General features: G+C 36.0%; 1 protein-coding gene across 1 annotated transcript; it reads left to right on the top strand.

The window, feature by feature from the left end:
* The first annotated feature begins 2,053 nt into the window (after positions 1-2,053).
* LOC146730900 (uncharacterized) lies at positions 2,054-9,789 on the top strand. The gene is made up of 6 exons (XM_085493753.1): positions 2,054-2,198; positions 7,306-7,644; positions 7,854-7,992; positions 8,498-8,655; positions 8,776-8,896; positions 9,304-9,789. Exons 1-6 carry the CDS (start codon positions 2,054-2,056, stop codon positions 9,431-9,433), a joined length of 1,032 nt encoding a protein of 343 aa, XP_085349879.1. The 3' UTR covers positions 9,434-9,789.
* Positions 9,790-26,984: the final 17,195 nt, after the last annotated feature.

Raw genomic sequence — 26,984 nt, forward strand, 5'->3', positions numbered from 1 at the left:
TTAATTCAATTGCAAAATGGCTGTAAAACATGATAAATCTCGCTCATAGTGGTAACAAGTAATTTATCCCCACAAAAACCTTGAATTATGACCAATAACGACATATAGTTATATATATTTTTATTTTACCTGTTCTGAGGTGGCTCACCAACCTTGCGCTGAAGGCGCTAGGGGGTCTGGGGCACGCTCCCTTCAACAATTTGAAAATCTAGACCCTCTGAAACGATATTTCCTACATTTTGAGGGGGCAAATGCTGACACAAAGAGTTTCAGTTTGATTTTATTCGAGGGGGCGGACCCACCCCAACTCGTTCAGCCGCCACTGTTATTTATACTGATTTGCCTCGACATGCGTACCCGGCTTTTAGCAGAGCTCTTCTTCTCTCTAAAAAAAGGTTTCTATGTTACCAAATTGTGAGCCTACCACATACACAGTTACAGCGACAGGGTCACTTAAAGCGCGGTGGTCGTCGCGCAGCGCCTGTTCGAATTTTATGTAAATAAACAATTGTATTTTACACGCGTTGTATACGTCGCTATGTGTCCCATATCGAACAGGACGCGGCACGACGACTGCCGCCCTTTAAGCAAACGTGTGATGCTAGCAATCTGTCTAACTCTTGTGTTTACAATCCTTCGTCTTGTTTAGCAGCTTGTGCAGTCACTATGTGGCTAAGTGCATTGAACGTGAACATTTATTAGCCCTAGTTAGTAGGATTTGTTGTTCTAACTGGAAAATACTTGAGTCATTCGTTTTAATTGTCATGGGGTAGTTGTGAATATGATGTACCCGCACCCATATGTCCCCATAATATAGACAATAGCCCGGTTTGCACGGCCGACAGTTGGAAGCACGCCTATACATCCACGAGTTCGGAAACATTTCTTTCGATTATTTTCCACTGCAACCCACGTACGCTGACTTTATAATTGTAACTGACCTTTAAAAGCGAGTCTTTGGTTAAGCAGTCCATGCTAAAATGTGTAACTTTTCAAGCAGATCTATTCTATACAACACAACTGCAGACGACGACGTGTCGAAAAGGTCAAAGTTCAGCATAAATATTATTCATAGTTTTGATGCTCGAGGTTCATGTTTGTTGATTTTTAGGGATCTCAAATTAAATAAAAATATGTCTTGGACTGTGTGCGTGTGATTGGTGTTATTGGAAAAATGAAAAGAAGAATTGTATATTAAAAATGTCATGAACACAACACATCACGTGACGTAAAGCGTCACACTGTCAAGGCACTAATATCGTTGTGACGTCACAGTCTGTTTAGCTATTCCGCTTACAGAAGTTGAATTATTCCCGCATGCACATGGGTGTAGCGAGGACGCAGCGTCAATGACTAATATCTCTCACTCATTTCAGCGTACAAAGAACACAGAATCACTGCCACACTACGCCAACTGCGTCTACTTACATTTGTTTGAAATTAAACAGTGTCTCTCTCTCTCTCTCTCTCTCTCTCTCTCTCTCTCTCGCTCTCTCTCTCTCTCTCTCTCTCTCTCTCTCTCTCTCTCTCTCTCTCTCTCTCTCTCTCTCTCTCTCTCTCTCTGTGTCTCTCTCTCTCTCTCTCTCTCTCTCTCTCTCTCTCTATACATATATTCGCTAAAGTTTGTTTTCACTGAAAATATCAAAAATAAATTCCATGCAAAAATTAAGCAATCTACAGTAGTAAAGGTTAAACTTGATAATCGTTGACGCTTTGTTAAGCAGATAGTTGCCGGAACGGTCCACTATATACTAGTAGGTATATATTGGTTCTGAGTTTTAAGACCTGCGAGCGTGACCTGGCAGATTGTCATGGTTGTGTGCCACAATTTCTGTTTCAGGGTTAATTCAGAGCCCATTGACAGTGAGCTCTTCGGGTCGCTAAAACTGTATGTCCACTTCTGTTAACATTTGTATTTTGTCCACTACGAAAAAGTCGGTGTTCTCGCCTCGTCAAGGTTCTCGCGAGATCTCCTCAAGCGCAGTGCCACCAACTGAATGTTATCATTCATACATTACATGCAGATCACCGTCGCTAATATAATCAAGAAATCATGGGAGCAGAAAAAAATACACAAGTACCCAAAAATGACGAGTTTTCTCAAATTCAAGGTTTCTTCAGTGGGATAAGCGCTGGGCATCTTATTGGTGTAATATTGGGAATTTTTCTGATTTTCGCACTCGGTTCCGTTTTAAGAGGTAAGTACACAATAAGGACAGGCATAGATTATACTAAATTATAATCATGAATATATCAGCATTTTTGGCAAATCCGTTCTAGTTTCGAAAGGAGGTCATGAATGATGAATTACCACTTCTTCAAGTTCCAGACGAATATTAACTATTATATGTGAAAACGGTTGGTAACTTGACGTATGCCGATTGACGTTTGCGTTGTTATATGCACGCACAACGCGTTGTGTGTTCGATTTTCAAAGTTTGTTCACCTTTATTACGTTAATAAGTGACGGACAGAAAGACAGTTTGTTGACCCTGTCGTAAAAAAGATGCTTCGTGTCAAGCAAACGTAGTGCGTTTTATTTTTAATGAGTTATTGGAAAATGCGCTATAAACCGCCGTCGGTCAAATAAAATTCATCACGCGACAGCAAACTACCGCGATAAATTGAAGCTAGAACTGAAACGGCCAACCATGATTGTGCTACAGGCATGTCGTTAAACCGACAAGATTTGTCGATCGACGTTTTCTTATAGTCGAGAAATGCGAAATGTCAGTCACGGTGCTGACAGCTTTTGTAGAACTAATGTTGTAGTTTGGTTTGGGTAAATAACACTCACCGCTGTAATCACATAACGGGGTATTTTCATCCTTTTCGGAGACAATTTCAGGGCGGGAATCAATTGGTGCTTTGCTGCCTTATCGTTCTTTAAGAACGGCATTGTGACGTGTATTTGATCTCAGACAACTAATAGTTTGACGTTCGAATTGGTCTGAAGAAATCAACATTATGAAATATAGAATAATACAGGTAATGGTTAGGCCGTGTTATACGAACACGTTCAATCATTTAAGCGTCTGATTAGTTTACATACTACGTCACACCTGGTCACGTGACTTATTGTTCTGTGTCGTGCGTTTATTCCCTTCATCTTTCACGTGTTTTATTCCTCAGCTCCTGAGAGCGACGTTATTTGTAGTTATGTTGGCGATCGCCACTGTGTGTGTGGAAGTATTATGGGAGATTGCATGATGGGGGTGAAAAGTCTTTTGATCAATAAAACACTTTTAGAAAAGTGAAAACTAAAGTGACTGTGAAATAAAGGTTGGTTTTAAATACTAGTATTAAATGTCATGGAATCTGGATGAAATAATGAAAGGAAATTGAACTGGTATGAAATGAGGTAAATGTAGCCAGAATGCAAGGTCAGATTCCGGGGGTCAAAATATGTCACAATGCATCCATCATTGCGGCAGCAAAGCGTCAACAACTATGGATGTAGTAAAACTGCTGCTTTATGGAAGAGCAAAGTTTAATGTCATTGGCCTGGGCAATGACCACGTGCACGCACATTAGTGATTGGCCTAGGCTAGTTGAAGACATTTTTTGAGGGATGACTCGCTAGACTCCGGACTTTTCATTCGGTTTTATACTACAACACTTACATGTTACTATCAGGAAGGTTTAATGTCTTGTTTGTATTTGCACAATGTGAAAGAGGGGCTTATTGTCAAAATATATACGGGTGATTGTATGCGTAATGAAACTATACACAATTTGACCTATGCACACCCGTTTGAGTGTTAAAAGAACATCGCGATGTTCTCATGAAATTGTTAAATCTTGGTATCATTCCCAACTGTCACCAAACTGTTCGTTTTGACGACACGTGTGCAATTGTAAAACTATATTTCAGGTACACTCGAAGTGAACCTCAGCACTGTGCCTTTTATAAATGTTATGGTTATGTTACAGCAAATCTCAGAAGTATTGGGACAGCAAATTTGCAACTCGCTAGCGAATTAGCTAACGGCTTTGGTTTTGTCTAAACAGTTGGCTTTCGAAACTCAGTTAACCCAAGCAGTTAGAGATGCTGAAATGTTCGAGTTACGAACATCGAGTTATGAACAGCGAGTTACGAAAATATTGAGCTACAGAAATGACCACGCCCATATTTTTGAAACCACGCCCACTTTTGTGAAACCATGCCCACATTGTAACTCGATGTTCAATAAACAGTTAACAGAACTGTCATGATATATATTTTCATGTATTTCGGTGAGGCCGCTTTTTCACAGTTATAGCCACATTCACTGGTTTAACTTTCAAATTTTGTAACTCGAACTTTAATTAACAGTAAGCAACGTAGATTGTAGTTATTGTTCATCCAGATACGGTCTTTCATTTTTGACCTTGCTTGCTGAATGTGGGCGTGCAACAAAAAACAAAACGTATGCTGGCCGTAACTCGAAGTTCTGTTAATTGTTTGTTGATCGTGACTTAACATCGACCTATAATTTGGGCGTGGTTTCAACAATATGGACGTGGTCATTTCTGTAACTCGATGTCCGTAACTCGAACAATTCAGCTTCAGCAGTTAGCCAAATCGCGAGCGAGTTTGCAAATTGGCTTGTGTCGCATACGACATGTTTACCACTTCCGTGTCACTGAGAATGTTCTATAAACGTACTGTGTCTGGGTAGAATATTCTAGATTTTTAGGAACTGGTTGAATAGGTAATATAACACTGTAGAAGGCAATGGAAGGTAATGGAGCATTCTAGAAATTTGTAGTAAGTTCCAGACTCATTATGTATGCTGATGTAATGGTCTATTTATAGACAGTGGGGGTATATATAGGGGAGTTGTTCAGCACTGAGATCAGATCGGAGATCTCGTTGAATTGTTTTGGAGTTTAAGTATCTAGTTATTGGAGTAGTGGAGTTTTACCGCGTTATTGTACTTGATGTTTGCAGAGTATAATGATACCAGTACCAGTTGAAACCTCATCTGTTGGCTCCGTGTTCGTGTGTTATCATCGCCGCCAGGGAAGTCTTTCTGTTACTGTTGCCATTTTGGTATTTGAACCATCACACCTGTACTATACCAATTACGGTAATATTACGTTGCGTGTGACAGCTTGTAATAATTTTCTAGAAACTGTACAGCAAATCGCAGATTTGCATTATTTATTGTTCATAGTTTTTCTAAATTTCAGATTTTATTGTTCATAATTATTTACAGTAATAAAACAGTTTTCCGTTCTGAAACCATTTCCAGTTATTATGATTGTGTACATGACAGCTTCCCCCACACAATAAGACAAGGTGATATGTACGAATATGCGCGAGTATGTTTCATAGGCCACTTCTTTGCTTAAATTCCAACTATATTAAGAGAAATATCACTTGCCGTTTATCATCCATATTTCGATATCTCACAATCACTCGATTGCGTGCCTGGTAACAAACTGCTATTTTGCAAAATTTGCTTAGCCTTGCTTCTACCAGTCATTTAAGTCAACTCCCATATTGTCCGTCACAGTGAATGGTAATGCAGATATATTGTAAATTACACAGATGTAACACTACAATACATTTCCCTTTACATTCCCTTGTATTACATAACAGTCTTTGTGCTGAGGCAGTTATGGTTCACAATCATCACCAGTTCTCTTATGTATATTATAAACCGCTACGACGTACTGTATTTATATTTAGATTGTTAACCGTCCCGACTGTATTTATATTTAGATTGTAAGCCGCCACGACTGTATTTATATTTTATTGTGTTGTTTCACAAATTATGGGAAGCAAAATGGCTCATTCATGATAAAAAAATCAGAGTGTTGTTTAATGATAAGGCCATCGTTTTCTGGCAACGAACTGAAAACAGTTTTACCTTGAATAGTTTTTCGAGTCTATCGAGTATCGAATTTTTTATGCGTAAATGGCAAAGCGCGTTAAAATTGGTGGTTGGTGTACAATTAACCCCATCTTAGCACCGTAAACAGGCAAAGGCGAATGCTTGCCGAATCTTTTAATCTGACAGTTTTCCTTGTCACATTGGAATAGTCAGTATTCATCCAAGTGGTGTGCGTTTATGACTGTAAACACCACAGCTGTGACCAGTATATTAAACACGATTTCGGCCTTCCATGAATATGTAGATTTTGTCTAACTGTACATATAACCTGCTGTAAATGGCCCAGACTATAGGCTGTTTAGATCATCATTAAATGAACAAACAAATAACTAACCTATGTTACTAATGTTTTAATAAATTGACTGATTCTACCATTACGAGTTGAACAAAATAATAAAAAATACTGATGTAAAAGTCTTTTTTGAGACACGTTTTTGATCAGACGCCAGCAAACTGTTGAAAGTAACCATGTTTTTTTTTCTTTAAAGGGCGGTAGTTGTCGTGCCACGCATGCGCGAGATATACGGATCTCATTCGAACAAAGATGGCGACTGTTTATGGAGAATGCAGAGACATGTTGATATTTCATTCTAGTACTATTGCTCAAAATGCTCAAGATGTTTTCAATAACTGTTACCATTGACAAGTTACCTAATTAGTATGCATTTCGAAAAATCACTCTTTGTCACGGTGTGCATGCGCAGTATGAAATGGAACAATTTTGAAAGCAATAAAATCACGCGTAGAACACTAGCAAGAAACTAGTAGCGTCAAACTAGTTGTCGGTTAATTGTTTTGAAATAGATATAATTATAAAGCCTGTATATTTCTATGTGATGTTTTGATATTTCGCAGAGAATTATTCTTTGACGAAATCGCTGAAATTATTTCATCTGTTCGTAAAAGGGACGTTGTTGCTTCAATGATGGGCTACGGACTACTGACTTCGGGAACGTATCATCTAGATCGGACGGCGCCCTCTCGTGCCAATCCCTTCTGAAATTCATGGAAATATCCTATCCTTGGGGGCGTACCTACGTCACAACAAGTTCTATGTTGCTAAGACGCGCACCACTCTACCACTGATTTCTATGGGCTTTGCGCTAGCTGCAGTGGAACGCCGGTCGAAGAGCCGGCGAAAACAGCTAAAGTAAAAGGAACAGCACAAAGTAAACTTTGAAGTAATCCCGGGCAACCAAATTTATATATGTTGTATATGAAGGGGTAATCTTGTTATACTTTTCAAAATAATCTCAACAACTATCACAAAGTACAGTTTTCTGAGAGTTATCGGTCTTTGTTTTCACCGTGATGGTTACAGGCGGTGTGATTTTAGGGTGATATTTTAGCTCACTAGTAATGTATCTACGTATATAATATGGTACAGGGACATTAACATACTGTTATCCTGTTTTACCTATAGGCGATTATGTTCTGGTACTAGTATTCACGTTTAAAACGTTTATTTCGAGTTGGAAAGAAGGGGAGACAGAACAAATCTCGTACGAAGACAGAACTGAGTTTAATTTCTTGTCGGAATATTACCTCCAAGACGTATATTTCTACGTAATATGTTCATTGCTTGTAACATACACCACGTACTTCTCAATGAGCTGCTATTTTCAGTGGTACTATTACATAAGTCGACGCCACCAATCAACTAGTTGGAAGTGTCAGCCTGGTAAATTTCTTAGTCCTGAAAATGAACGACATGAAATCCTATTGGGTACGCTAAACATGACCATTGGTGGAAGTGCGTCAGGTTAGTATATTGACCCCTCCCCCTTCTTCGCTGTATGTCATTCGAGTATACCGCCACCTTTTATAGAGCGCCACAGTTGAAAATATCTCATCGATTTATGACACGCAATGCTTTTCCTTAAAAACTGCAATACCTTCTGTTCACAATTAATGTTGATGGCATGCTTCTGATATAGGATTACATATCACCGTGTCAGTATTTCATTACAGGTATACTGGCATGTTATGTTATTAATGGTGGATATTGCGCATTCTATTACAACATATCAGATTATGGATGGATATATACGTTATTATCTATGCCGCTTTTATTTCTGTATTCGGAGGCAGCAGCCTTTTATACTCACAAGTAAGTTATTAGTATATTGTGCTAAAAATAGAACACAAACCTTAGGGAACGCGCCCTCTAGAATATGGGTTAAAAACACATTGATGTCAAAATACTTTGACTTGTAGTCATCTACCAAAACAAGTAATGATTTTGAGCGATGTAGTATTATCTAAATTACGAACTTGTACACAAGTATATACAGTTGTTGATTTAAATGACAATGCTTTTACGCCTTTACGTCATTTTGACGTCACAGAAGCACTTTGTCGCTGGAGGGCGCGACTGTTATGGTCACATTTTTGTATTTCACTCAAATAAAGCGTCAAATTAAAGCGAAGTGGTTGTGACACGCGCGGGAATTGAGTCCAAAGCGACGATAACAACTTCTGCGAAAACACAAAAGCTCATGGGCGGACGCTTGTTTGTAATCAACAACACGCTATGGACGTCTGACGCATGCGCAGATGAGGAGTTCCCTGTTTTTATACAAATTAATGACACGATTATTGTGTTTTGTTTGAAGGGCATCCCACAATCCGTTTTTATACAAACACATTCATAAAATGCATCACCGTTATACTACACCGACGGCATTCTCCGCAACAGCAATGCATCCGGCTGAATTTATCCTTTACCAGGCTGAACTGGCGTTGCCACTTTTCATAGTTCCTCTACACCCAGGTATAGTAGTCTTGATTTTTCAACGGAAGTCATATCAAAGCATGTGGATAGTGTCTTGTCTGTATTGCATATATTATTTACACTATAGATTATTTTTATCTCGTCGTTCTGATCGTGTAGGTATTTACATTGGTATGTTGCTGTATAACTATTATTATGGTATGATAGATCACTCTGGTGTTTATATGGAGGCTCTGTGGCCATGGCAACCGTCATCCATGTTTCACGATGATCATCATAAGTGAGTAAAACATATATGAACAGTGTGGTGTATATTCGGCATATTATTTGCATTTATGCGTATTTTCGTCCGTTCCCTAGTAAGTTTAAGTTAATGTAAGTCAGTGACTGTAAATGTACACAATAATGTGTCTCACAATGATTTGAAATTATGTGTACATATACTACCAATAAATTGATAAACAAGAATGTGATTTATAGCTAACTTATTTTTCGTTCTGTCCTGGCAATGCGTACTTTGAAATAAAACTACATACATACTGACCCAACATGGTGTAGTCAGATAGTAGATAATGTTCAAATTTAATTAACAATACCTTTTATAGTTCGGCGTTATATTAAGATTTTGATTATAGGAAATATCGCTACACATTCCCATAACTGAATCTAGTTGTATTTCATTTTCAGGTATTTCCATTGCAACTTTGGATTCAACAGCAAGCTATTTGACTGGCTACACGGCACCTTGCGACAGAAAGATCGTTATTACTCAGAATCGACGTACGGTGGGAAAGGTGCACCCAAGAGAACGTATTGAACACTGTATTGAGAAATGATTTGTTTCAAATTATTGAACTCTGTAGCAAAAAATATGATGTCCTAAAAAGTAATTCACCAGCCATTAAAAATAGATGCTAGGTTATGGCTCCTGTGTAGTCACATTGTATGAAATGTCGAGCGATCGTTCTTGCTTTAATGCATAGCACGACTGAAATTCATATCTATTCAATAACAAAGAAGCTTATTAATCGACGACTCGTAAACATGCCTTTTGATTAGTATTTTACACCGTTCTTAACTATTCGTTTCTGTTCCTTCACCATTTTGAAGATTATTTGAAATCATGTGGCCTTGATGTAAAAAAGTTAAATATACTACCATGAACCAATCAGATTGATAAGGCCAGACTTTTATTATCCCTTGTTTCGCGAATCCGCCAAATGAAAATGAAATAAAAATAAAATTTTATTTCAGCGTAATTTCTCGCGCCCGCCGACTTTTAAGTGCAAAAAACATTATTTTTATCTTCATTTTTTTCCGCCCGCCGCATAACAAACCCAAGTTGCATTTTCGTGGGAGTATCATGATCAAAATACCGCAGTCTCGCGCAGATGAGAAACAAGGTTATACATGGAATAACATTTTATTTTATTTCATTTCTTCTCTCCGATCAATGATCTAATTTCTTTGAGAATCACACTAATCTAGTGGAAAAAAAGAATTAATTTTATTTTTTTCCGCCCTTCTCAAAAAAATTGCCTTATAAAACCCGAGAAACAAAAAAATAAAAAAAAGTCTGCCCTAAATTTGTTATTACGTTGTACGGGGATACATAATATTTATATATATGTACCTGTGGTACTATAACACAGTATTCGAAGATTTCTAAAAACAAGAAACAACGTATTTTACAGACGTTGTGCACGTAGCTATGGGATCACAATAACATGGCACACCAGCCTGATATTACAAATGAAACACTGTTGCTTAATTGGAATTCTATGGTAAAATTTTTTTGATTATTACACTTCTGCAATTAATTTGACTATTGTCATCTGTACGTATATTTATCATTTTCTACACTGAAGTGGGGCGAAGGGCATCACAATACCTGATTGTTTGCTCTTTTATATTTTAATGTCTCCCAGAATGCACTTCTTTCATCATACTAATTATTAACTCGACAAATAAATATTTTATTTTTTGCATTTCATGTTTGTTATTTAGCAATGTGTAATGTATCAATTGCGTCCCAGCCATTTACTATACGTGTCTGCATTAACACAATGAATGCGACTATATGAAGGTAAATTTATACAACAGGGGTTACCATGGTAACTATTACGGGAAGCAGCTAATTAAGGTATCTGCCTATTTTCCTAAATTATGGTTTGCCAATGAGCAGAATGTTTCGTTGACCAGGTTTTGGTGACAGCCAATTAGTTAATTTTCCAGAAAACCAGATATGGTTAGCCAGGCGCCACCATTGCACGCCAATGATATCATGTCACATGACACCATGCTACTTAGAGGCGTGCCTAAATACGTGGCACACTGACGAGCAATCTATTGTGGAAAGCAGTAGGTAAATGTTCGAGATCAGTGTGCAGATTAAATTACTCTGCTGAATAAAATATTTACCTTCCCGCAAACAAATTTATATCATGTGTCGTTAAATTAGTTTCTATATATTGTCACAAAATGCTGAAGTTAATTATTTTATTGTTTTCGTGGTTGTTGCTATGGGATCTGTCTCGATTGCCACGAACTCGCCCATTTTGAACCAGCAATGACCACCACATCAGACCCATTGTATGCGCATTTCAGCAACTCTTGCATGCGTGTATAGCTATAATAGCTTACTTATAAAATATATGAATGTAAATGAAGTCACATGATAGTTCAATTTTAACCCTTGAGATATATGTACTTGTATAGTAAATTTATCAAGAACAAAAACCTAACTGCAAGTTACGTCACACTACACACCTACAAAGTGGTTGCCAGTCAGGCACAATTGATTAGATCTTTTATCAATTTAGGTACACAGTTTTATACTTCCATGTTCACCATTGTGAGCAAAGAATCTAATGAAACTAAAAAAAAAATATGTTGAAGATGTATTGCAATCATGTCACTTGATTTCTGCTAAGCCACCACAAACAACGATGACCGACATCTAAATATAATTTTTACCTATAACCTATATACAATTGTATTCTTTTTGACGTTAGAACATGAGTGTATATTCAGATTAGTTGAGTTTCCTCACCATCTGACAAGATCATAGAGACATTGATACATATACAATCCTTAGCGGAGTTTCCATGTAATACGAAACGATGTGAGACATTCGAATTCTCATTTCTCGAACATGCCTGGACCGATTCTGCCTAAAGTTGACACACATACAAAACCATATGTGTTTGCATTCGTGGACATTTGACCGACTGGCTGGCATTGTGTTACACATCTCACTGATAAATCCGATCTCAGAGATGAATGGGTTGATGTAAATCAATATTGGCAGTGCATACTGGGGGAGTTATAATAACACTGCTGTAAATGGCTAATATATCTACTTCGCTTTAAATAAACTCAGCTAAATGCTGTTGATTGCTATTTTGTGACAAATCGCATAGACACAATTTAAATATATATACGTTACGTAATATAAAATAAACATTCAAAACTACAAATTAAGCGATCACATATTGGAGTCTAAGGTTCAATCAGGATATAACTGTAACAATGCCATCAAATAAAGCAACTAACTGATCACAAGTTGCTTAGTACGGTGAATTTTTATCAAATACATCATCGTTCAGTATCAGCAGTTTAACAAAACCATACCTTGAGGGTTTTTCTGTTTAGACTGAGAGATGTCACGTATACGTGAAGGGATTGTAGATAATTTAACCAGATTATACTGTGATTACTGAGTCGTGTTTCACGTAATAACACGTTCATTATGTGAATACCACGAAGAGACTACAGTGAACTCCTCTATGCGAATGTCATGCTGTGTGTAGTCTTAATCCGGATGATGTGAAATTTGCTAATGAATGTCATAACCAAAGTATGTTTTCGTCATTTTTAGTGAAAATATTGTACATTTAATAGGATGGCGCGATTTGTTTTCATTACGTAATTTAGGAAACCATGACTAATTTGACACGTACATCTATGTTTTTCACATACACTAGCAAACGATGTAGTCCTATGTGATTGTGAATACAAAATGTATAACTCATTCTCGAGGGCGGACATCCGGGCATTTTCACAGCATGGCAACCATCACAGTGAAAACAAAGGTCGACAACTCTCATAAAACGGTTCTTTGGGATGGTTGTTGAGACTCCCCTGAACAGTGTAACAAGATTACCCCAGCGTGTGTAACGCATATAAATTTGATTGTTCAGGATTACTTCAAAGTTGAGTTTCTGTTGTTTTCTCGAATTTTCACCGGCTCTTCGCCCGGGTTTCCGCGTTTCTCAGCAGCGCGCAAGCACTTCCCGTTTGAGCAGAACTGAAAGAGAGGCCAGTAGATATGGACAGGCATTGCAGCTACCCAGGAAGTACCGTTTTAAAGGTAAAAACGTTGTGAATTTTGAATTTATTTTTATTTTGACCCATTACTGAGCTGAAAGATGAAGTTATCACTATGTTTATAAGGTTTTCAGAGCTAGAAGTAATTATCTTTTGCCATAAAAAACATATAAATACACTATTGTGAAGATTTACATCATACATTGCAAAGGCAGCATCACACAAACTATTACAAAACACTAAAGAGTTAAATTCAAGTAAAGATTTCTTTGCCATGTAAAGGATGCAAATAGAGCTATCGCTGTTAAAAAGGTCAATATTAGTTTTGACGGGTAAAACCGAGAAAAGATGGGCATACCATCACATTTGGAATAACGTCCTTCAGTCAATGCAACTACGTGAAACGTTCTGTAGAGCACAGACATCATTATAACATATTTTGCCAAGTAAAAAAAGACAATGGTAAAGTGCAATAGCTATGTTACGTCAAGAAGAGTATGCCTGTCTCTATAATTTGTCTCCAAGTAATACTTAGGTAATAGGTCTCCGTATATTAAAAAATATAAACATATCATTGTAAGACTAACCATATTGTTTTTGTAAACATTTCTACAAATCTTGTATCTTATTATCACAAAAAGCAAATATGTATGTTATTGACTACTAGTCGATTCTCTTCACAGTTGCAAATGAAAACGACACAAATCATCATAATATATATTTGGACCATGCGAAAAGAGTGTTAGTCAACGGTAGAGTCAACTGACGGTATAGTCAATTGGTTACCGTATTTCTGATGTGATTCTATGTGCGATGAATCCATTAAACACATCGCTGACGCAGTTAAGGGCAAACTACGACAGTGACATAATGCTGTTAAGCGAGGATGTTTACTATACCTGTATCTGCAACCCGTCACTTTGCCCAATTACAGAGAATTTGTCTATCACAGATAGCTACGATTTAACAAATGGAAGTTTGTTCTATGGATTCTCGTATACGTTCGATGACAGTTTTTGCCACGACGAAGAACATATCGCATCACTGACTGGACGCATAGCTTTAATAATTGTCTACACGTTGACAGTTATTATTTCAATTACTGGCAATGCTATCGTTATTCTAGTACTAACACGTGGTTGCAGAAACATCTCGGAGCTGAATAAATTTATCATCAATTTAGCAGTAGGGGATATGGCAATGGCAATGTTTTGTATGCCTTTCACATTTGTTCATGGGATGCTTCGAAAATGGATATTCGGTGCAATAATGTGTCCTATTGTACTTTTCATTCAGCAGGTAAGGAACTACAGGGAACCTAGATAAATGAAGCATGAAGTGCATTTTACATGAGCAAAAATGTTCGGAAAAACATATCTAGGAAAAAATTGCCCGGATGTTCATGCCACATATATGCAAATTGCACATAGGCAGATGGAATATTTTATCTGCCAATGTTACAAGAAATTTCAACCTGTGTGTATTCATTTTGTACCACGAAGTTTATATTTGCTCAGTGTTACATAAATTAGAACAACAGAAAATGGTGAAAAACGCAGGTTATAGTTCGTTAGTTCATACACACCGAATTCAATCTAATTCACTATGCTTTAGGAATAACTTAATAGTATATAATGTACTAAGAATGTTGTTTTTGTGTTTATTTGGGGGTAATTATGTAATGTTAGATACAGTACCCTATAGTATATAACAATCACATCATTACGAGACACACCATTCAATCAGATATTACATGGTCAAAGTGCTTCTTTGTAAAATGGTTTCTTCCAAATTAAATAGGCTTCTGAATCAACAAAATATAGATACATAGATGAAATATTCTTATAATAAGCCATGTTGCTTCATATTTAATTGGAGGCCATTTATACACAAACAACTAAATGCTACTCAATTTGTTCTTTGTTGCTAGCAATCTGATTACATATTCTAGCCATTTTAAAATCATATACATACCCATACCGTGGATAGTCTCCGGGAACATGAAAGCTTCCTATGTATAGTTTACGCAATCAGTGTACTACGTGTATATGGGTTTTAAATTGCATATCACACATAGTTTAGTCGTAAGTGGGCACACTGCCAAATATCACTGTTTTATCAGCATTAGTCATAACCATATGATTGTTCACGAGGATACAACTTAGAGAGCGTAACACTCCAACTGCAATATATAATATCATTAATACAATACAAGAAAATAAGAAACATATCACATATTGCCAATGGCTTGAACACGTGGACGTCATATGAGTATTTTTTTTATAAAGCTACATGGAAATATATTGCACATATCGCATTAAATGATTTCAGTTTTCCACATTAATTATATGAACAATATAATATATAACACAGATTCAATTGGATAATAACATATTTATTTAATAATATTTATTACAAATTATGAGATAAGCATGACACATACGAGACACACATGTCAATAATAATAAAGCCCCTTTCACAATTGGTGCCAAACAGACTACAACGGCTTGCGACTCGAAATTTTTCCCGTTGTACGACTCGTTGTAGCCGTTGTACCACTTATTGTACGATCCAGATGCGACATCTCGGTCGGGAAAGAAAACCGTGCTGCTCCGATATTTTGAGCGACTGACGCGATGAAAAATAATTGCACGATAGGCAGTACGAGTGTTGTGTGACTTTGCACGCACTCGTAAGACCCCGAACGAGTGTTGCACGAGTATTTTCATGTCGTACGATGATGCGTCCTGTCGTACGAGTCCCTTGTACCACCCTAAGACTATTGGAAGACCTGTCTTGCCCCCTTTGCAACGTTGTACGATTTTTTTTCACCCCCAATATAAGCTCGAGAACTCCTGAGCTTTCATCCCAAATGTCTGGACCATCCATACTGTAAACATGGCTGCTGCTCGACCAATAGCTTCTGGGAGGCTCTTGCATTTGCTAAATCTGAGAAGGCACTGTATACTAAATAAATATAATATTTGTGTTTCAAAACATGCATGGTTACAACAAAAATTACGATTCTATATTATTATTATTAATAATAATCCTAATATTACACTGGACATATGGTATGCATCCATGCGTTTTAATTGTGTCCGATGTTACAGCGGCCGTCACCGCAATAATTGGACTGGGTATCACCTAGGACAACCATATGTTAGCATTTGTTTCACTAAATGATCCGAAGTGATCTGAGCCATCGTATTTATAGGCCAACACCTCGCGCGACAGGTGGTGCGCTGTGTCGCACAATGGGTCGTAGCCTTGTACGATTGGTTGTAGTAGTCGTACAACAGGTCGCTAGGTCGCGCGACATATGGCGCTGCAAAACGCATATGTCGTGCGACTTGGTCGCATCATCGTTCAACCGTTGCAGCCGTTGTACGACTGTTGCACCCGGAAACATGAAAATAATCACACGACTACGTCTCACGACTGTTGTATCCTGGTGCAGTGGTCGTTCACCTCTCGTACGATTTTATATATTGCTTGCCATTCAAAGACAACACTTCTACAACAGGACGGAAAAAATATTTTCGAAAAAAAAATATCGCACGAGTGAGGCGCCAATTGTGAAAGGGGCTTTAGTGTCGGTTGTTCTTGCTGGAGTTGTGTCACTGTCAAGAATTCGTCGTCGACGGCATTATTGATCGTGACAATCAAATGTAATTTTGCGGAACAGCAAAATAGAGATATAACATTTTTTGTCTCGTTTATCCCGACAATTTTGCTGCACAACTTCGAAATAAGCGCTGACTTAATTTGGTTTGCGGAAAATATCACAGAGTCACTTTTGCTATCACCCCAGGAAACTAATGCAAAATGTACAATAAGCTGTTGATTGGCCAATGTGTCTGTATATTACGCAGCAAACAGTGAATAGTATTTCAGCAACAAACGTGTACGTTTTACCTTATTTGAATCAGTGAATTATCGTAATGTATATACGGTTTAATAGTTTGTTCACATGAATGATGTACACATTCCCAAGCCGAATAACAATCGCTTAATTAAATTCGTTTCTACTTCTTTATTACGTCTATCCTTTGTCAAATATCTAATGTATTGTCCAGTTTATTTGTGAAATTGAAATTAACTATCCCTGCAAGACTAATTTTGTATTTAAGAGGAAGATTCTTGGTTCAATTTACACTTTACTTGTTTTGATGTATTTATTAATAAAAATCATGTCGTAGATCAACTAATTCCGACACTTTTTTCACTAGAAGCGTGGTTCATGTGAGGTGTTATGATACACGTCGGGAAGCATCTCTGACGCCAACAAATGAGAAAATATGACTATGCCTTACACTTTTTTGGTCAACAATTTCTAAACTAAATATCACCGAATTTGCTGAAGTCAATGTGGAGTAGAAATAACCCGTGGAAAAATGAAATGATGGTTTTCATCTCAAAAGTTATCCGTGTTACGTGTCTTATGAAGACAACATGTTTGTTTGATTACGATTGTAATCCTTTCATGGTGGGTGACGTGTGTGGAGCATAATGTTTCCACTCTGTTCGTACAAAGTGATATCAATTAAACACATCAAACCTATTACTATAGTTACAAAAATACAACAACGTGTAAATCATGGGATTCTACATGAAATCAAATCTGCTTAAAATACAGAACGACGTCATCATTTGTTATACATATAATGGAATGTTTATTCTTCGTTTCTTTCCACAACTCGGCTTTGCTCGTTGAATATATGAAGATTGATTGGCGTATTCTGAAAACAATCCAAATTATTGTCCTGATTGTGGCGTTTTTTGAATGACTATTTTGCACTTACATGTAGTAGACATAAATGCGCCAACGAACTCGTACCTCAGTCAATGTGTTTATTTTTTTGTCCGATTGACACCTTACGATAACACGAAGGAAGCTGCGTCAGCTATGAGTGTGTTATTGAATGTTATCGAAAACTACAATTTCCGCATTAGACAGGCAATACACCTAATAGTCTTCGTCTAATTTCCTGCCATTTGTTACATTTACATGAAAATAAAATTGATATCTGATTTTCAAAGCGGAGTAATTTATTTTGTTTAAACGCGAAGACAGACTGATACATTGTGCATCATTGAACACAGAATAACTTCCTGTGTGTATAAGTGATGTAGCTTACTATTACTATCATTGTCATCTTATTGTTCTGAGCTGATGAATCTGAATTATTAATAAACTTGATTACCTTTTCATTAAAAACCTATTATATGCATGTATTGGCAAACAAGTTAAATACCGCAGAATTACACAATTCATTTTACAATATTATCCGTATTATTTATTCATGAAAACTAATGTTCATTAGGGGATTTTGTAATAATCTTTCGAAGTCTAAAAATCTGGTATTCTGGCTTTAGTAATTTTATTTATTCATACAGAATTATTACAGATTGGCTACCTTCCAATTTCTTCATAAACACACTACAATACGGTTCACACATCCCGATAACAATAATTATACAAACAGTAAGATAAAGTATAGGATTAGGATAATGCTCAGTTTAGAAATATTTAATTTTAATTTAGAAAAGATATTCATCTTATGTATCAGACACTATCAGAGAAAATTAATTCATGTAATATTTTCTCATATATTACACCATATGATTGGTAAATCAGATTGGTCCTTGCACGGTATTTGAGATTGAGAAGTCCCCGACTGGTCACCTTCTGAAATGCCTAAGCGTTTTGTGACTTGACAATTTATTTCTACGATACTTGCTTGAAATGCGATCCAATATAATTTGCTTTTTTCATTTTAAAGTCGTTGTCTCTAATTTTCTCAACCTTGAAAACAACCAACACGATTCACTGTTTAATTGCACGAAAAGAGTTAATGGAACTAACCCGAAATGTGGTTAAAATGTTGCCAATTCGTCTCTGTAATTGTCACAATATTGATGGTTTCATAGATAAAATTTGTCAACGTCATATTTCTTGCTGTTTCTTAAAGCTATGCTTTTGTTCAGTCCATCAGTATTGCTGTATATCTGCTACCAATTAACTGGCTGTGTCTGGAAGTACGAAACCCCACGTGTATTTAAACAATTCCTTGCTCAGACTTCTGGAAAAAGGCCACAACGTACTAAGTGAATACATCATAGCTCGGTCTCTAACAATAGTGTTAGTACATAGTTTTTTGTAACTTCCATTGATCTTTGCCAATGCACTAATTGCATTTCGGATTGTACAGTATATTAACAAGCTGTATAATGAACACAATATTTCTCTCATTTTTGTTAATGTAAACTGGGTCACCGGAAAGAATAAACGATAAATAATGTCTCCGCGACATGCCAAGTTTCAATTACTACTTATAGAAGGATTATGCGTACTGTTATGTTAAATTTAATTTGAAAATTCGAAAATTTAATTTGATTATGATTTACTTTAGATATGAATCACTTTGGATATATCTATCTAGTTATATATAGAAAATGAATTCAAATATTTTTTTTACGCACGTTGATCAGATGAGAAAATACAAATACAGTTGATCCAGCTACCCTAGCATGTATGGGAATCGTGCAGACAAAGAAGATGGCAAGGGAAACATGGTGTTTCCCTGTTCCAATGAGTGTTGTATACATTGTTCCACATGAACCAGGGTTACAGGCTCGGGTATTTGAATACAACCACATTTGAGCAGAGGAGAAATCAGGAAAGCACCATATGCCTACAATGAAATAAGGTAGTTCAAGAAAGCCAAGGAAATTACTAGTACTCGATAGGAATCATGTACCCGTCGTCCCCAGCAACGAAGTATTATTTGAATTATTTGAATCAACTGAGAATACAACATTGAATGTCACACAGCAGATGGGATAATGATGATGGGGAAATAACGTTAGAAAATACTGTTTCATACGATAAAACTGTGGGAAAGAATGAAACAGTGATATACAGTGTGATGAGACTGAAAAACGCAGTGACACAAGGCAGCTTTAGAACAGTGCAGAGTGGCCGCCTCTCTAAAGGCAGGTGTATTAGAACTATGTATTAGAATGAAAGGAAAGAAACACGGTTATAACATAAACGAGAGTGCGTAATTTATAGTTTATCCCACATTTGCAAAGGAAATAGTGCAACTGCATTGTGTCGTTCCTATTTGTAGGTGTGTTTTTACGGATACAAATATCAACCCTGATGTGTGATGACTAATTTTCCTGTGCAAAGGTTCTCTGCAATATACCTCATTTACAGTCATTACTGTATTGAAAATTCATTGCGGAGAATGAATTGAGGATAGGATGATGTGAAATAAATTGGTAATACTATATTTGCCAGATATAATTTTCTATACCGACTGCGTAAATCAGGCAGCTGCACTGGTCATGTAGTCGTAATTCACATTGCATGAATGTATCTGAATCTTCGTTGCTAATGGTTACAATGATTTTGATAACTGACTTAGGCGGTCTTAAAGCCAGTAAGTTGTCCTTATCAGTTAGAATAGTGCCCTTATATTTAACGTTTTTTTTCTAATGCATTATAGGTATTTTTATCTTCAAGTTTTATCTCAGCCAAACCTGTATTTATCGTCATTAGTATGGGCCATTCCGTCTTATTTTCAACAGCTGTGTTTCTTTTTATAATAAATCAATTGCACGTCTAGGCATCATTTTTATCTTTCTATATCCCATCTTTCCCTTTTCTATTGTTTCTTCTCCCTTTTCCGCTTTTCCCTTTCAAGCGTTATCTTTTCTATTATTCTTTGTTGCACTGTATCTTCAACTTCCAATCTTTCCTTTTTAATTTCAGACAACCTTATTAGTACTGTCAAAATTAAATGAATTAATCTAACATGTCGTACGATCTTATTTATCGAACAGATTCTACCTGAAGCATTGCTATTAGTATAGCGATTCATAGTATATATCTATATCTATATCTGAATTGATATATTGTAGCAGTACTTTAATGTACGCCGTTTCTGTAATACTAACACTGATAAATTATTACTATCACGTTTTTTTCAGATTACAAATATACAACTCACCACAGGCTATGCAATATTAAGCGGACCTAATGAACTATAATCGGCAATTCCTTAGTAATCATAGTCAATTATGCTTTCGTGCATGTAGCTATTTGTCACGACGCGCATCTTATTGAATTGTCTATACTGCAAAATAGAATTGTCCTATCAAGCACATTATAGTAGTTGGCTGTATATGTGATCCATTACCATATTAGGCAAAGCCAATTCTGACATACAATCAACAATTATTCCACGAAAGTAATACACAATACGCACTCAGTTCTATCATAAATATTTCAACTTACAGATAAAAAATAATGCCATTACAATATCTCCGATACAAATACAAACTTTGTGTTTGAACACACCTCTAAGGTACTGGGCCGTCGTGCACAAGAGGGTCAGCAGATTAATCAATTCAGAAAAATCAAATCCCACATTCGCGTGAAAAATACATTCATAATCTCATATTTGCATAATCACAAACATGTTCTATATTAACGACACTCTGTGTCTGTTACTTTATTGGCTGAAACATTTGTGACTTTTATAAAGCACGAACTAAAATAAAGCTGATAGTCTTGTATATCGTATGATAAGGTACTGTGTTATTGCATAACCATGAAATCTGAACATCTTGACAAATCAAATTCATTCATTTTTCCTGCGAGTAGAAACATAGAAACGAATTACATCAATGCAATTGTTGTTATGCTGTAAATTTCTCTGTAGTGTGGCACATGGATACGTCTATAATAAATATTCAATAATACAATTTCATTTGAATAAATTGCAGGTCTCTGTGGCAGTTAGTATATTTACTCTCACAGCCATTGGTTTTAACCGCTACCGGGCAGTGATCAAACCTATTGAAATAAGAACGTCTACGTCTAAAACGAAATACACCATTCTAACTACATGGATACTGTCGCTAATTTTATCTATCGAACCGCTTGTAAACGCTAGAATAAAACTCGAGAAGGCCAGTAATGGAGATACGTATTACCAATGCGATGAAGACTTGGGTGATTATAAGTCGTCTATTATCTACGAAGTTAGCATGTTTGTGTCATTATACGTGATTCCACTTTCTATACTTATTTGGACATACAGTTCTACAGCTTTAATAGTTTGGAGAAGATCGCTGCCAGGAAATGCTCAAAATGAGCGAGACCTCGAACACTTCAAGACAAAACTGAGAGTGAGTACCTATCTTTAACACTTTATCGCTTTACTGTTCTTATTGAGTACATTCCTTGGTTGTCTAGTATATTCACACTTACGATCATGTGTTTTTAAATAGTTCATTTAGTACACAAATTATTTGCGATTGTAATAACTTGTATATGCTCAATGAGAAATGGTGAGAATATATTTAATACAATTTTTTATTTGTGACTCGAACAATTGCTAATAATCACAATTTCGACGAATTAAGTTCTCCCATGACAACTTCTTTGACATTCGCGCTTATGACACACACGTGTATTTGTATCACACGCTGCATCATTTCAATCCCTCTAATTAAGGCACGGCAGTATTAATTTGTACATTTCAGCTGTTGCTATAAAGATTAGAAATGAGCATATCACTTATATAATCTCACCGTAGAAAAAAATATCGCAAACCTGATAATAATTGTAAATTGTATGTAATAATATACAACACATTTTTTTTGCAGATTTTAAAGATGTTAATTGTTATTGTCCTAGCCTTTGCCACATGCTGGTTGCCGCTGAACATATTCAACATTGTTACTACAGTGGATCGTCGTTATTTTGAGAACTCGGACTATCATGACACGGTCATCAACATATATTTGTTGTGTTTATGACTGGCAATGGCAAACAGTTTTTTGAATCCTATAATTTATGCATTCATGAACGAAGCATTCAGGGTAAGTACTTAGCAGTTGTGAATATACAAATTTAACCATAAGAGGAAACAATAAAAACACAATAAATAAATACAATTACAGATGAATTACATGTTATTGTCATGATAAATTGTATTATATGCATGTCGAAATAACTTTAATTTGTGTGTGTACATACTAATATGAATAAAATGAATAAAATATCCTTTTCTGACAACAGGAAGACATGAAACACCTCTTTTGCACTACTATACACAAACTGAGATTCAGACAATCAACGAGAAGTGGAAATACATCTACGGCGATGCCATCATTCAAGTTGTATAAAAAGGATAAAAAAGCAAGAGTTACGGTTTGATGTAGTTATCGATGAAAATTCAACATTTTCAGAATGAGGATTTTTCTGATAATCTTGTCATGTGATATTACACAGAACTGAGATTCGGCATTAATCAGTTCACGCTATTGTATTATTGTACTGTTCCTAATTATTGACTATATATTACGAAATGAAACTTTTAAAACTATTTTTAGCTTAAAACACTTTGTCTGGTTGGTTAATGGTCGTCATTTCGACCAATATCGACCAATATAGGTGAAGCATTTGAGTGACTTCCCTATAATGTTTTTCTCATTCCATTGCATCTTGTATTTTACACCCAAGTATGACAAATACACCTAATCTGTCTGTTAAACAAAGTCATTACAGTTTTCACATTTCTTTTAAAGTGGTTTCTTGCTGTTAGTAAGCAAAATGCACAGATAATGTTCTGTAAAATCGAAACAAAGGAACACATTTCAAATAAAGTACAATTTTATAGCACCAGGTTTTACTACCTAATGTTTAGCTAAATTATTTACGCATCGCCATTTATCAGCAGGTTCTAGGTCAAGGATTTCGATGTGATATGTGTTTGTAACTCAGGTTACCCTAATTAGAAAATAAAATGTTACTTTGCTTTTCAGATAGATTTGTCACCACAGTAGGAAAGCACTTGGTACACTGTTCTGTACTAGCAGCGGGTGAAATCGACAGTCAATTGCTGTCATTGTTAGGAAGCTTGTCAGATGTTGACTTTTTCGCTTCTCTGGTGTTTGAAAACATAAATCTGCTCCTCACTTGTCAACGTGGCAACCTTTTCATATGACGTGAGCTTATTCTTTAAGAATTTAAATGCCAGTTATTGAACTATCATGTTGTTTTTAGTTAAACCTATATCATTTTCATGGACGTGCAAAATAACATTGAATGGTCGACATGTGAGGGCGCTGCTTCTCCCAAATATCGTACATTTCCGGTAAATTATTGAATTACTTTTGTTCAGAACATTGTTGCATCTTTTTAAATGAACGTGATATAGTACAATACTCCAGAGATAACGATATTAACCTTTTGTAAAAGTTGCGACTTGTCACAAGGTAAATTATACGGTGAAGTATTATGGTGTGGTAGAATCGCCAAACATCATACAGAAATGCAATGGCCTAAATAAAGTACAGTCACCGACCTTGTGGTTGGGTTCTTTACCCCAAAATACACAATGTAAATAATGTAAAGATATATTGATATTGGTATATGATCATACACAGTAATGCCAGGGTAGAACTTTGGGATAGAACACGCACACCCGCAACAAACACGAACGCACTTCAAGAAACAAGTATATGTGGGTCAACGAAATATTTAATATAGAATAATCTAAAATAATATTTGTAATGCAAATCAAGTTTGACCACAAATAATTAAAGCAACAATTACATTATCATTTAAACGCAAATAACCATGGTTAATGCCCTAAACAATATACTCAGTACATAATCTGAAAATACAAGTAAATAACGTTTTACGCTGTCACTTGTAGACTGTTAACATCAGTCACTGTACCATAACGACGAACGCAGTAGCGTAGAAATAACAATGCAACGTCAGAGGCTACTTAGCTTTTGTAGTTGACTCAGTTCCATGCACACGATTTAATGTCTTGATGTTGGTTTGACAATCTCCTAGGGATTTTGTCTTGGTGACGGTTTGACAAACAAGTTGCAGCACACCTATGGAGACTCGGCGACTTCACCATGTAGAATACTATAGTTGTTGGAAGCACATGTAGTTGACCACGGGGTTTCCAACCCAAAGTATCAGGAACTGGCAACAAACTTCTCAAGATGTTAACTGTGACAGGCAGCAGGGAGAAGTGATCCCTTTGTTTCACGCCATGTGACAAGTTAATTTATTCAGGAAGGTTTCATTTTCGGATGGGTTAGTCACACCCATTAAAGTGTCAAATACAGCGCCATCTCTGGCCAAACTAATTAAACCTAATTAAAACTAAAAATATACACTCCAACAATTAAAGTTAAGTTACTGAGAAATGACCCTGTGACACGACTGTAAAATAAATACTTTGATTAGAAATCAATGAATAAATTTATAGTTCAACTTCAAAATTGAAATGGTGAATTTTTCACTTCTCCACTGAAGTTATTTTGTTATTTATGTGTAACAATACTAATTTCAGCAAATTCCGTCTCAATATTTGTATTTAAAGATGCAATATACTCAATACTCATTATATGTGTCTTTGCTACCTTGGCAGCGACCATTATTCGAGCATATATATTGCACTGATTTGCATAATTACATGTTTTTGTAATAATACAAAACATGACCAAGAATTGAGTTTAAAAGTTCATGTTCCTGGCCCTGTTACGCACGTGGTAAATAGGTAATTCTCAGCTAAGCGGATATATATATATATATATATATATATATAGCTATTCAGGAAATCATGATTACGTAATTATGTCAACCTGCATGTTTATTGCTATGATTTCAACTAAAAAACGAATGCTTTACATACTCGACCTGTGAGGCCGCTGCATTGATCTTTATTTTTATATATTGCAAATAGTTGCAGTGTGTATAGGCCTATCATAAGCTACTGTGGTTGCGTACCTTCCCAACGTAATCATTTCAGTTGGCTGGACAAATAATCAATAAATACAAATAACACCATCGGTGGAACATTAATACATGGATGTAGTTTACGGGAATATTCAGTATGAGGGCGCTATATTATTGGATAGTAATCAAATCTGTATCTTATATTATATATCCTTAGGTGAACGAACGTTCAAAACATATATCGCATTCGACGTCAAATTTATTGTATCTAGTTGACGCTGTACGGTCCTGAACAGTGTAATAACACGATGAATATAAATGAAATATGACGTGGCTGGCACACATCCTGATCAAATGGACACGCGCACATTGGGGAAGGCCGCTGATTGGATAATACCCATGAGAGGATGTATACGAAACTCGATTGAACAGAGACATGTCTATAGGCTAGTGGAGGCCGCTGATTTCATAAATGGTATATAATATTATTTGAACGTGTCCATTGTATCTGTGTACGAACTAGTCCCACTCATTTGTACATTGTGAGCCACTCATAAATAACAAGAGGGTGAAAGCACGTGTTTGCGGTTTTCATATTTCCGATGCTGTTGGCAGCTTGTACATTGTATTTAGTATATATATATATATATATATATACATATATATACATTGTACATTGTATTTAGTATAAATATATATATATATATATATATATATATATATATATATATATATATATATATATATATATATATATATATATATATATATATATATATATATATATATATATATATATATATATGGCTGTGGGTAACAGTAGGCTCATGATAATTCAGCGTACTTGTTTTGATTATACCATGTGGTTCATTTGAAATCTTGCATCACTATATCTTGTAGATGAATTGTTAATACACTGTAAATCTCGAAAGCACTTTCATGTTTCCCATTAAAACACACCATTTTAATTGAAAACACACTGTTGTAGTTAAAAACATGTGTATTATATAATAAAACACTTGTATTTTCTATCAAAACAGTAATGTTTTAGTGAAAAGTCTTGTACTCGTGAGTAAACATTATGGTATATATGCCAACTAGACAATCACCGAAAGTGACGTAATAATTTTATGTCACGCACCAACCGATATGGTCTTACCAACGTAAATACAACGAGAAATCGAGACACGTGGTGAATTAAGTACCTCGTGGCCTAACAGATTTTATTAATCCGCATTTAGTGAACGGTAGTTGT

Source organism: Saccoglossus kowalevskii, chromosome 19, assembly GCF_978046115.1.
Source record: "Saccoglossus kowalevskii chromosome 19, keSacKowa6.1, whole genome shotgun sequence".
In the NCBI taxonomy this organism is placed as follows: Eukaryota; Metazoa; Hemichordata; class Enteropneusta; family Harrimaniidae; genus Saccoglossus; species Saccoglossus kowalevskii.